At 36.4% G+C, this 14431-nt stretch overlaps 1 protein-coding gene across 2 annotated transcripts; it reads left to right on the forward strand.

Moving 5' to 3' along the window:
* Positions 1 to 264: 264 nt before the first annotated feature.
* LOC6564332 lies at positions 265 to 6991 on the forward strand. Of its 2 annotated transcripts, none has more exons than XM_001990529.3 (3): positions 265 to 459; positions 6463 to 6749; positions 6858 to 6991. In XM_001990529.3, exons 1-3 carry the CDS (start codon positions 388 to 390, stop codon positions 6940 to 6942), a joined length of 444 nt encoding a protein of 147 aa, XP_001990565.2. In that variant the 5' UTR covers positions 265 to 387; the 3' UTR covers positions 6943 to 6991. The 2 variants fall into 2 exon arrangements, with proteins under 2 accessions (XP_001990565.2, XP_032593127.1); XM_032737236.2 differs by having other exon boundaries at positions 408 to 459; positions 6456 to 6749; positions 6858 to 6985.
* Positions 6992 to 14431: the final 7440 nt, after the last annotated feature.

The raw sequence follows: 14431 nt of genomic DNA on the forward strand, positions 1-14431 counted from the left end.
CATTATAATTATGTTTTTGTATATCAGTTATTGTAGTATTTCAAATTCATCATAGTATTGTTTTCTTAAATATATAATGAAGTCCATTAATAATTACATTTTCGAAAATTCACCCCCAAACCGTGTAATGTGTCTGAATTCATCTATAGCAAGCAGCCTTGCCTTTGTGCTTATGCCAAATAACATGTGGAAACTTTGTAGCTGCATTTTCTGTCAAAATACATAAAAATTAAATATTAAATTTAAGTGCATCATAAACACACAACAATGAATCCAGCAGCCAGGCAGGCTTCCAGACATATGGCAAAGGCACGAGTCTAAGCCATCAGACTGAAAAGATACCTTCCCAAAATGTGTTGATGCCTTCAAGAAATTAAAACGAACAAAATGAGTGAAGTGAAAACCAACTGGAAATGTGTCGGCGTCAGGCAAAAGGGAAAACTGCAGCGCGACAAACAAGTAAGAGTGCACGGGCCGAGTGTGCCCGACTACCTAATGCCCTGTAGCCAAACTTAATATACACTTGTAGTTCTCAGCGAGAGATGGCAGTTGGCATATTGTTGTCTGCTAATTTGCACTACATCATTAAACACTTATCCATCAGTGCAGGGTACAAAAACCAGACTCTATGGATTTCTGGGTGGGGGTGGGTGTGATGTTAACTGGGTGACTGGGTGACTGAGTGACTGGGCGTTGGGCGTACAGCTACTTCTGTTACTGCTGCAGTCGCGCTGGCGACGACATCTCGTAATGCCGCACTCGCACTTGTCAGCCTAAAAGATGACAGTGATGGCAATGTGTTACTCAGGCCTTGTCACTCGGATACGGGTAGGGTATGGGGATGTGAATGGGAATGGAGATTTTGACTCGCATATATTACAACCCTTAGGTATTGGTGTCGATCAAACCAATTTGTATGCCCCTGTGTGTCTGCGTGTCTGTGACTGTGTGTGCATGTGTGTGTGTGAGTGTGTGTGTGTGTGTGTATAGCGAATGCAATTGAGGTCATGTCCATGCGGCATTTATTGTCGGTGGTATTGGTGACATCCTCGTCAGCAAAAGCATTAACTCGACATTTGTTTCAGGCTGCTGCTGCTGCTGCTGCTGCTGCTGCTGCTGCTGCTGCTGTGGCAAGGGTTTTGGTCTTGACTGCAAGATAACCGTACCAACCCCCCCACCAGATAGCCGAGAGTGGCAACATATTGAAAATCATTGGCAGCGCACTTGCACACAAACACGCCTAAATAGATGGGCCTTTAAGCGGGGGGCAAAAGCAAGAGAAATGTATTGAAAGACAAACGGCATTGGCATCAATTTTTATTTGCCTTTATGTGTGTGTGTGTGTGTGTCTATGTGTGTGTGTGGGCATGGAGAAATTTTTATTACATTGAAAATTTGCATAAAATATTTAAGCCAAATGGTCGGTCGATTGTGTGGGTTGTTTGCCATGTGCAAAAAATATAAAATAAAATAGATAGAGCGAAGTTAGAATGGCTTTTTAGAGTCCTGCTGCCCGTTGGACTTGGCAGTCCTGACAGCCTAAGGCTAGGTAGGAACGACAGTTTCTTCGTTTCCGCACTGAGCCGCTCCAATGATATATGCGAATTGGATTTGTTGTCAAATCTAAAACATACATCGAGGAGAGGGCAACACTTTTTGAGTTGTTTTTATTTGCTTTTTTCCAGCTAATATTCAAATATTTCGTGGAGCTCTGTAGGTGAAGGTATGAGATAAATGCATGAGTGGGTGTTGTTAAATATCCCTGAAGCCATAAGGCTATATTACTTGTTTTGTTTTTACGGCATTGAAAACAAATAAGAAAATACGCAGGCAAAACTCTGGGAAAAGACCTGCAGCTAAAATATAAGTGCATAGAAGCATATTTTAGAGGAAGCAGTCAAACATGTCCTCAAACAGTCAATGCAAATTAATTTTAAATCATAAATAATTCAAATTTGCTACAGATTAGTATTTAATTAATTGAAGTGTGCTGCTTGGTTTGGAAAATTAAGCTATAATTTTGAATGATCAGCCCAGTCAATCCATAAATAATAAATAAAATAGCACACACAATTTAAACTGCTTTCAATTACCCATTTATCGTCATTTCAAACAGGGAATCTGATAGTCATACTTGTAAATTATTAAGGTGGTTTTAATTTTAATTACTTAGGGTAAAACATCAAATGAAGCTAAATACAATCGAATTCTTTTGTCATATTAGATCAAAAATATTCGAGTTTCAGTGAAAGGAAACTTATTCCGAATTGTGAATAAGCAAGTTCTCTTTTCATGCTTAAAGAAGATAGCATACCATGGCAAGGACATATATGTTTTCCAATCTGAGCCAACTTTGCAACTTCACTGAAACTTTTTCAGTCTTTAAAAGCAGTCAACTGAGCAGAGAATCGCGGCACAGGCATAAGTGTGAGCTCTTTACTACTGTGGCCTGGGCGGGCTTAAGCCAAAAAGAGACATGCTGCCTGCCTGCCTGCTTTGATATCCTTGCCGCATTAAGCAACAACTGGCGGCCTACTTTGGCGACCGCTGCCGACACAGTCAGCGAGATAAATGTACATACGCCCAATGCTGATGTGCATGCAAATGTACATTTTTTTCTTTTATTTTTTCTTTTTTTTTTTGGTTGATTTTCAAGAGGGAGCTTGGTAGACAGATGTCAAGACAGCAGACGACTTCTTGTGTACTCGTTTATATATGCAAACGTCTATGTGTGTGTGTGTGTTTGTGGTTAGTAGTTTGTATGTGTGTGTGTGTGTGTGTGTGTGTAGTTGTGTGTGTGTGTGTAGTTGTGTGTAGTTGTTTGTGGCCATAGCATATGTGGCTGGCCATTACAATGCGAACGATGGAACAACATGGGCGCATTACAGGCACCACAGCGGCAAAGATGTGCCAAAAGACGAGCGAAAATAAATGAAAGTTTATGTTATAAAATGCCAAAGTGTGGCACACAATCTATTGGCAAAAAGGCGAGCAAAACAGCAGCCACAGTATCAACAATAACAAAACTGTTGAAAGTAGAAACAAGCAAGAACTGCATTCCAATTGCCTATTGAATATTAAATACCCTTCCAATTGCTTCAATATCAATTTACTTCTTCTATTGAAAACTGAACATCTCTAAATAAAGTGCTGAGAAGCTTATGCAAAATGAAAACAAACCACAATTCAAGTCTTCATTGCCTTGATACCTAAATGATATAATATTCCAATCCGGGCCGAAGGAGAAAAAAAGCATAAATGTAGTCAGTAAACTTATCAATATAAAGAGACGGATAGTCAGATGTGGCTATAACGATCCGGCAATTTATATACACCCTCCTTGAAGACATTACATATTTTGTAAGAAAATTATAATACCCGCTTTGAGTGTGTGCAAAACGAGAAAAACGGCAAGAGTAGGCCAGCGGCGAACTTTGTTGATGTTGTTGTTGTTGCTGTTGTAGTTGTTGTAGTTGTTGCTGTTGTCAGCAGGCATAAAATAGCGCATATAAGATAAAGGATATGTGCATGGCTGTGTGCGCAAAAATGTAGCAAAAGTCAACATATGGCGTTAAAGATGCGAACGTGCAGCGAATCCTTGAAGTTTTCTCTCCATATTCTTTTTACTTTTGTTTTTTTTTTTTTTAACTTATTTTTTTTCGCACCCTCTCTTTGCAGTTGGTCTAATTTAGCAGCTGGTGCAGCCTTTAAGCTGAGCATATTGACATTAGTTTCGCAAACGGGCACAGGGACATTTAATTTTGTGGCCAACTGTTACCCAAATCGCACTTCACTCCACACTTGAAAACTTAATTTTCAATTGCAACAAATATTTGCAAATAGAAATAAAGTTCGATTACACAAACCAGAGGGACGCAGGTTGACAAATACAAATTTGATTGATATGCGCAACAGTCGACATAAGCAAATGAGAGGAAGAAAAATATGCAAAATATTTAAAAGGAAGCGAGAGCCAGGCAAAATAAATGAATAAATCAAAACCAAAAGAGCGTAGGTCGTATAAGCTTCAGTAGTTCAGCACAAAAAACGACCAAATACGAATACGAATATTATTAAAAATGTAATAAATCTCCGATTGATGTCAATCCATATGTACAAATGTAGATATATGCATTTCATATTGTTGAAAAACGTAATAAGTATGATATTTACAATTATTGCATTTTAGTTGACTAACAGAGTAAAAAGCAATAAACATTATTGAGCACACAGTTCCATAAAATCTATCAACTCTTACATAAGCAAGTTTGTAGGAACATTAAATTTAAAATTTAAAGAAGGTGTACATTAACTGTTTTAGATCCGTTCCAGATTCATTTTCTGTAGTAGTTTGGTAATAATTGTTATTTATTTTTTATTAAAAGACGATCGTTAAAATCGTATATAAAAAATTATAGTATCCATAGAAAACATACTATATACACAATATATTCTTCAGATTAATGGGTAACTACTAGTTAACCTCATTGAACTTGCTGATTCCTACCTTTTAATAAAATATTTTATATCCGTTATTGCCATTTGGTATTTAAATGGAATGTTAAATGCAATGTTCTGCAGCTAACTATAAGTTCATGTGTGTGTGTGTGTGTGTGTGTGTGTGTATTTCGATGTGTGTGTGTGTGTGTGTGTGCGTGTGTATGTAACTTGTTTGGCCAAACCTTACCTTGTTAGCTTTGGGACAGCTTGAGGCGGGCAATCAATGCAGCATATTGTCATCGACATATTATCAATAAACGTTGCTCGAAGCCAACAGATTTTAACAAACGGCAAAAGACAATCAATTTTAGTTGGGGAGATAGGGAAATATAAGTAAATGACATAAGGGGGCTATTGATTTTATCGTTTTCAATGATTCACATACAGCCATTTACAAGTTTCCATAAACTCTTTCATTGCTGTGTGTCTCGTTTAAGTAATTGTTTTGATTCGGTGAATTTCAAAAGTAATCTGTTCAAATTAGAAATATCACAGCAGTTAAGTTCACATCCAAATATGTATTTCTTAGTAGAAAAAAACTATTAATTAAAAAGAATAAATTATTGAACACAAAAACCATTCGAGAGGAACATGCAAAATAACAGCCAGAGACAAGTAGCTGATATCCAAATGTAATTTATATTAAAATCTAGAAAAGTGACAAAATTATATAAAATCTGACTGTTTGCTCCTGTGGGAGCTAGCTGGATCCCTCTCTTAACTTTCTGCCCAAATTTGAGTAGCATTTTGTCACGCAAATCGGATTAAGATATAATCTTCCAAGAGTTCTAATCTCCAAATAGTTGTTCCATTCGATCAACTATCACATATACTCGTAAACTGGCTGATTTATTTGAATTTTCATATAGTATATAAATATATAATTACTACTAACTATGGAATGATTTTATCCGTGGCAAATCAAATCATTTGCCCAATTTAGCCAACTGCCAGTGCTTAAAGTGTCATCAGCTGACGCTGTTTGTGGCAATTGGTGCAGATAAACGAATTTTCGTTATAACAATGCAAGCTGTGCTGACTGAAAACAGAAACCCCCAAAACCACAACCTCCAACCCCCAACCCCCAACCCCCAATCCCTTTCCCCCAACCACCTTCCACCACCACTACCAGTCACATTGAGCCGGCTAGTGTAGGCTAACTGCGTAAAACCACATGCAATTTTGTTTGTTAGATATCTGCTGCAGGCACTGTGGATGGAGGCACTGCTGTTGTGTTTGTGTGGCCCAAGTCTGGGGCAGCTGTGGCCGGGGCATACCAATTGCCACAGCGAGCCAGCGATGGAGCAAGCGAGCAAGACAGAGGGCAGAGGTGTTGGCCACATGCGAGCCGGCGGCACACGCTGGCTATTTGTATTTTGTTACAGGACATGTTGTCATTGGGCATATCCTCTAAGCACGCATATACAAAAAGAGAGACAGAGACAAATATAGAGAGAGAGAGAGAGTGAGAGAGGGAGAGGGATAAGCAAAAATTGCTGTCTGCAGGCTGGGAAATATTATTGAAAATTGTCATTGCGAAAAATTCATAGCAACACATTTGCCTTTCTGGTTTTTGTACCAGGACCAGGACCAGGACCAGTACCCAAAACCGGACCGGGACCAGGCCCAGCACAATTACTGTCCCAGGCCACACAAAATATTTTTGTGCCTTTCATCGATGGCAAATTATTGAATTTCTGTTTCTGTATTCAAATAGTAATCGACTCTATTGTAATTTGATTTTGAACTAGTTAATTAGTCATTGATATGGCCAAATAGTCGCCTCATTGTTGCAGAGCATTTTAATATTCCGCCTAAACGTCGATTGACGATTGGCCTGTAACGATTGTCGATAGAGGGAACTAAGCCAAATCTTATCAGCTGGCCAGCCGTCTTAACTGTTCTTTTTTTCTTTTTTTGTTTTCTGTTTACTGCTTACTGCTTACTGTTCTCAGTTTTCAGTCTTTGTCCGCGGCCAGGCAGCTCAACAACAATATGTCTTCGTGGGCCGTCTCCAGCACAAGGCTGCACGACGCCCCGCCAAATGGGAGCCGGAGCCGTGGCGCCAAAGGATCCAGACTGCTCAGATTAGCATGGCAGACATTCACCGTCAAATGCCAGCAGCTAGGCGACCTTCTGCGCCGGGAGGCCAATAAGCCGCTGCCCAAAGAGCTGCGACGATCGCTGCGCATGAATAAATCGGCCAGACGGAAGGGCTATCAGCACTACGAGAGTGAAGCAGATAAACAGTAAGTATATATTGGCCAATCCGAAATGAAGATAAGGCTTTTGGCTTTTGTTTACCTGATTGTGTGTAAATATTTTATTAATTTCCGTTCATAAACTGTATATTTTAGACGCATCAAGGATCACTTGAATCAGCCCATCAATATATCGATACGCATCGGACCTGCCTATGACTATAGGCCATCGAATTATTAGCCAACTGAGCCTTTACATTTACAAATATGAATTTAATATTTAGTAAAATTTATTTTATAATCTAAAGCAAACTTTTGTTTACGTACTTAATTTTTGGTCTGCACTCAGCCTCTATTTTAAAGCTTTCTAAAAAGCTTTAATCTTATATTCGATTTCACCATCAGTCATTGGCATTTGTGACACTGTGGTGAGCTTTTAAGTGCGTGGCGAGCTTACAGTGCTTGGAGAGCTTTTCAGAGCTTTCTATGCTGCCTAATGCTTTGCTTACTCTTAACTAAGCTTTTATTGCATATGCTCTTCGGCCAACAGCTGCTTATTTCTCTTAAACGCCCACACAACAGTTTATTGCACCGCTCTCAACAATTGAGCTTGCTGCTTGCGCTGCACTTATAGGGCATATTGGTTTGTCAAGTGCCACAGACAGGTGGAATGGGAGCAAAGAAACGTATTATAATAACTAATATGCTGTTAATAAATAAAGTTATAAGCATTAATTGAGTAACATGGAGCGAGGAAACGTATTATAGTAAATAATATACTATTATTATTAATGAATAAAGTATTAAATATTTATTGGCTAACATGGCGCAATGAAATGTATTATAGTATCTAGTGTGATATTATTAATAAAGAATAAAGTTATAAACATTTATTGAATAAAATGGTTCAATGAAACGTATTATATTGTAACCAATATACTATTATTATTAAAGAATAACGTATTAAACATTTATTGGATAACATGTATGTAAGTATTGCATATTTTGATAATAAGGTTCCAACCATTTTTCTCTAATTTAGTTAAAAATGTTTTAAATATTTATAAGCGAATAAAAACTAAAACTATTAGCGCATTCAAATGTCTATGAAACTTTGTCAAGTTCGTCAACTTTAGCCGAAAGCTGACCCATGCTTTCCCTTTCAATAGCTCCGGCGCTCCAGCTCTTTTTGCTTGCAAAACACACATTCACACTCACTCTCACTCTCTCTCTCTCTCTCTCTCTCTCTCTTTGTGTGTTCTCTCTCTGTCTGCCTCTTGTATAGTCTGAGTTGCGCTTTGTCTGCCTCGACGGCGCCACATACACACACATACGGCAGAGAGCGTGTAGTCTCCCTTTTTTTTTGAGTCAGCTTAGTGTGAAAACGTGTTCAACGCGGAAATGACATTGATAGTGAAATTTCAGCTGAGTGCATAAAATTCGTCCGAAATAAAAAAAAAAAATATTATTCATTTAATAATACCAAAAGTATCAAACAATAAATATAAGAAAAAAAATAATATCCAAATTTTGTTACGAAAAGTGAAATTATTGGAAGTTGAACAATTGGCTTGACTTCAGTTTGCAGTGCATTTCGCAGCTGCTGGATTTGAATACTATTATTGACTTGGAAAACAAAAACGAAAACGAAAACGAAACCGAAATATGAAGCTAATCTCAATGCTAGTGTACATTCTGGTGACATTCTACAAGTTCATCAAGAAATTTATGTAAGTTTATTGTGTAATGCAATACTTTAATTTGGGCGCGCCAGCTTCCCCTGCAGCCAAACAAATTATTGATAAAACAACAAAATCACAAATCACGATACAAAGACACAACAATGACTGCAACAAGAACAACAACAGCAACAACCACAGAGCGCAAAGCCATTTACATGCTATTGAATTTTTCCGCTTTTATGGTATCCCCCACGTTAAATATTCTCTTTGTGCATTTATAAAACCATTCTACGGTCACCTTCTTTGATTTTGTTTACTTCTTTCTCGCACTCTCTCCGTCTCTCTCTCTCTCTCTCTCGCTCTCTGTCTCTGTGTGTGTGTGTGTATGTGTGTGTATATGTATATCTTTTTTTTTACAGAAACAGAATATTTTTGACTTATATTTCAATGCATCTGAAAGAGTTACTCAGACTGTCAAAATGAGTCAGAGTGAGAGCGTGCAGCGGTTCGGCTCTCCATCTCTCTCTCTCTCTCGAGCTCTCTTGCCCCGTTTGTTTGGGTTTGAGGCCACTGGCGAATTGACTGCTTTTGCTCTCCAATACCCTTGGCGCTGGCTGCTTACGTGCTCGAGTGATGACAACGGTAATGGGCATTTAATTAAAATAACAGCTCCCTGTGCAATCGGGTGCGACACTGTCCATAAACCATCTCATGCCCTTTTGTGGCTTTGAGGCGGGCGTTGCCTACATTAATTTAATTAACTTTTGTTATCGAAATGATGTCCTTTTGTTGTGGAGCGATCGGTTCACTGAACTCGCCTATCTCGTTATCACATTGCTTGTATGTAGGTGATAACAACAATTGGATACTTTAATTAGCTTTCATTTTTGTTTCTCTACTGCTCCACATTTTATAACGAAAGTGATATAAAAACTATTTTGATGTTTACTATTTTCCTTACTCAATTCTTCTTTTCATGTTATTAAACGTATCTTTTTCAAACTAATGTTGTATAGGTTGACTCATGTTTAAAATACAAATGATATGTAAAAAAAAAATTCTTCAGGTGAAGAATTTTTTAAATCTGTCGTATTCTATAGTCAGCTATGCATCTAATTCTCATGAATATTGTAACAATTTAATTTTTTATACCGCGCTCATATCAAGTCCATTTAATTTTATCGATAACAACCAGATGTGCGAATATCGATACAATTCGATTTTCAATATGAATAAAGACGTCATTTTAAATATATGACACTTCAAATGATATATAATATATATTGACACATTATTGATCAACGGGAAAAGTCTTTTAAAGATCTCGGATAAGTAACACTGATTTTGTTAAACAAAATGTGTTTTTGTATTGGATTATTGTACTATTTTTTTACTTTTTGTGAGCTGCACTCTTATATAACTAGCATAACTAGCAATTTAGCAATCAAAGTCGAAACTGTGTTTTAATCGATTTAATAAATTTAACAGATGTGCTCAGGGTATCCCCCAGTCGAGCATTCGCTCTTACTTGCTGATTCAGCACATGACTCTCCAAATTTGATAACGCCTAAGTGGGAAAGTAGCTTATCAGGCATTGATTCTGGATTGCTTACCTATCCCAAATCCATTTACGATTTGTTTCAAGTGCATGCACGTGCAATTGAAGGTCCTTTAACTAGTGCAAATATAAAACCAGTTGCAACCGGCAATAGATTGAGTGGCCTCGTATAAATGCAATAAGGCAACACTCGAATCTAGTGCTAGAAAACACTTTCAGTGATAAGTGCACACAGTTCAAATTCCAAAATACTAAAATATACATTTGTTGGTATGTATGTATGTGTGTGTGTATATGTGAATGTATGTTTGCATACACAGAAGCAAGTGGCACGCTTACTTTGCCCAAATTGATAAGGCTGTCTGCGACTTGACGTAAACAAAAATCAAATCATAGCAGAACGTACAGTCATACTGAAGAGTGTGTGCCACTTGCATATATATATATATATATATATATATATATATATATATTTGTGTGTGTGTGTATATTAGAGAACACTGCAGATAAATGTGCTAACTTGTTGCAGGCCACGTTGAATAAATATGAATTTTGGGTGCACTTCAACAAGGCCGTCAGTAAAATCTAATCTATAATAATCTAATCTGTACGGCTAGACCACTAACTGTGTACACTATTAAATCCACGGCAGTCGTTTCTAACAAATAGCGGTCTAGACCCCACACCCTTGACTGATTGCCCCAGCAGACTGGCCGGCCGGCGCTATATATTATATATCTATATATTCATATTCTAATGCGCATATTTAACCAATTAGTTCTGGTGCGGTTTGCTTTTGGGCCGTCTTGTGAATGGCTTATCGTCATCTTTTTTTTTTTTTTGATAAGATATTTGCAGTGACCTTTGACACCAGATGCGACAAACATTTTCCGGTTAATGTTCTCAACTACAACTCGCTGAATCGGTTTGTTAAAGATTGTCTAAGACGATTTCCTGTTATTTGACTAAAAAATCTGTTAAAAATAATATAACTCAAGCGTGTTCAGTGCAGTAACAAGCAGGACACATTAAATTGAGTTTCCTTTATAAACTAAACAAATTGTGTCACGTTAACAAATACTAAAAAATAGTAGAAAATAGTATTTAATTATATTTGATTTTAGGTTTATATTTTTTTTATTTATTAACAACTTGCATTTCGTGTATTCCCTTTACACTTTAAAATAACAAATTCTGTTCAAAGTTTAATCAAAACATTAGATTGACGTTAGTAATATATTTTTCTTATTTTTTTGTTTACATTGCACGTTGCTTTTTTTTTTCATTGCGTTCTCCGCTATTGCTTATTCTAAGTATTCTTTTTTTTTTGTTGTTTTTATTAATCATTAATTTGTTACACTTCTAGACGTTAATCAGACCCCTCAGAGTTTATTATATCATTGCTTCTTACAGCATGTGTTCCCCGACAGACTGAGCCATTGAACTTAATACAAGTGAGTTAGTTAGATAGACGCTGTGAGAGAGAGAGAGAGTGGGAGAGTGAATATAGTAAATATTTGCTCTCTGTTTTAGCATACATTGTGCAATATGCTTACATACATCATATTGCAAATGATTCTGCTCGCAGTGTATGTGGAGAGAACACGACTGCATCCTTATCAGTTAGCCAACATGGCGAGAGTGGAGACTGAACCGCTCGCCCTATAAATGGCGCAAACCACCAATTGTTGCTTTTAGTTCTTTTCGGTTTGGCGGCGCGATTCAATCACTGGCAGATCGCTAAATAGGGCCTCGAGTCAGAAAAATTACGGGCCAGTTTTCAAATTCGCTTAACACGCTCGTCTTAAAAATTAGTGCAAACTTTTGCCAACGTGCTCGCAATAAATAGATATATATCTATATAATTTATTTATATACATATATTTATTTATATAAATATATCGCCGTTTGGATAATGTGGTGTGGCGTGGTACAGGCATAACAATGGTGAGTTGAAGACCTGCAAAATTAAAGACAACCCAAACAGCTGCCTGAACCAAAACCAGAACCAGAACCACTTGCAATGCGTTTACACCCCCTTTGGTACACATGATGAGCAATTAAAGTCAGATATACTACTGGTCGTAGTAGTGTAGTGTGTGTAGAGTCCCAACTTTAGGCGGACAGTTTCAGTCTACGCCGGTACAGAACCAGTTATTTCCAATGAGCGATATGCTCGACAGACCGACCATGTGCTCCAATGCTGATGTTGTGTAACGAAATCACATATGGTAATCATCTCGTTCCACTCGCCACACAAAGGGTACTTAAGCATTAAATTTTACAATGTAATACGCTGTACGTATATATTATACATGGATTACACAGCTTCTAAAAGATTTATAGTAGCTACGCCTAATGGGCAATGCAAATAATTTTGAAAATATGTCTGGACTTTTTGGCATTTAGAATTTATATATACTCGATGCAGTTTATTAATCTATTTGAAAATTGTTTCGAAATGAATTCATTTCAATATTAGTCAGACATTCCTTTGTTGAATATATAGGGTATTCGATTGTCGAGCTACTTATTTTGCAATATCTTCCGTCTGTTGATAAGGTTATCAGTTATAGCAGACGACGACGCGTTATATTGTATTTTTTTTACCCCTACGCAAATCTACAATGTAACAAGGTACGCCAGTGTGAAGGACGATCGCTCACCTTTGGCTTAGAAGATGACAGGTGTTAGATGTGCACCACAACTCTCCCCAACTACGCCGTTCTCCCACAGACATTGCCATTATGGGTCTCATAGTAATGCAAACGCTTTCATTGAACTGGCCTGAGAGTTGATCGCACATTGTCAAGTTCATGAAACATTTTCACACGTTGACGACTGTCGAGACATATCTTTATATATGTATATATATATATATATATATATAGATTCAACGTATATACATAATATATACAAATGTGTTTTGGGACATATAAATAAAACTCAATGACGGACGGTGCTCTTCTTAATTTTTCTACGCTTTCCGTACTAGATTGCCAAAAAATAAACAACAAAAAACAAATAGTAAGAATTCAGAGACAAATAAAATAGAATCAAATAAAACAGGTAATATGTTATCATCTATTTAGCACCAGCATCCTAAATTACTTAGTTCTGACTAATACTCCACAGAATAGGTAGTAAATTATTTAATGTTTAACCACCTTGAGGCATTTATAGTTGAGAGAAACTGTGTTTAATTATCAGCTTGTTGATTATCAGCTAATCAAACAATAGAAACCAGCCAAACATATTCCACTTGATATACGTTGTGCCATTGAAAGAACTAGAATTTTTACAACAGCCCCAATATATGCAACACTTTCGACAATCTGGACTGTGATTTATTTTTAAAATTCTATGGAGAAATTTCACTGAAATTGAGACCATATCTATTCGAAGAAAGCGCCTTATTAGATTAAAATCATTTTAGCAAGAATTTAGCTAAACTATTTATGATAAAAACATTTTAAACATATTTCTGTAAAAAATACAAACTGTTTTATTGTTGTTTTCAATTAGCCCCCAACAATTTACAGAAATTTTGCATTTGCATATTGCGGAAATAAATTCAATTTTGTTTTTTGTATTAGAAAATGAAATGAAATTAAATAAAATTCAATTCAATTAATTTGCACTTGAATGAATGCTAATCGTGACGGGCAAGTGTAAAATTCTATGAGAATTTATTAGCTGCAATTTGGTTTGAAGGTGAAAAGCATAAGAAACAAGTGCTCAGAAAGAGTGTAGAAAATAAAATCAATATATAACATTATCAAATATTGCAAATAAATAAATTGCTCAGTAAGAGTGTAGAAAATAAAAGCAATATTTAACATTATCAAATATTGTAAATAATTAAATTGAGACTAAGCTCAATTTCAAATGAGATGTTTACTTTTATTAAAACGATTTTAATTAATGTACTATCGACGTGTATTCTTTAGACAACAATTGATTTGTTTTGATAATTATTTAAATTTATACATTTGCCAGCTAATTATTTAAGTGTGAGCTGAAACGCCTTTAGAAGTGCAATTTGTAGATATTTGCAAGATTTATGACTGCGGCGAATAAAACATGTGGGCCAATTGTTCTCACTTTGACATACAAGTGCATTCAACAAAATACTTACAAAGAGTTAATTAAATGAAATACTTATCGCTAGCTCAAGCTAGCACAAAGTTGAGCATGCGGCAATCCGTTGGAATGCCTTGTAATCTTGCATAGTATAGACACGCGAATTAATCATTTAAGCGTTGTAAATGCAAATCTTGTCGTCAACTCAGCTCAACTCTAGGGCTTACAGTTAAAACAACAATAAACGCTCACAGCAAAAACTAAATTATATATTTATAAACAACAAATAATCATTTGTAGGTATCATTATTTTTGCTCTTATTATTAGTGCAATTTTTTTTAAATTTTTGTTTTTATTGCTAATTGTGTGTTTTGACATTTTGGAAAGTGCGCGCACAAAATCTCGT

The sequence above is a fragment of the Drosophila grimshawi genome, unplaced genomic scaffold (genome assembly GCF_018153295.1).
Source record: "Drosophila grimshawi isolate 15287-2541.00 unplaced genomic scaffold, ASM1815329v1 contig_311, whole genome shotgun sequence".
Classification (NCBI taxonomy): Eukaryota; Metazoa; Arthropoda; class Insecta; order Diptera; family Drosophilidae; genus Drosophila; species Drosophila grimshawi.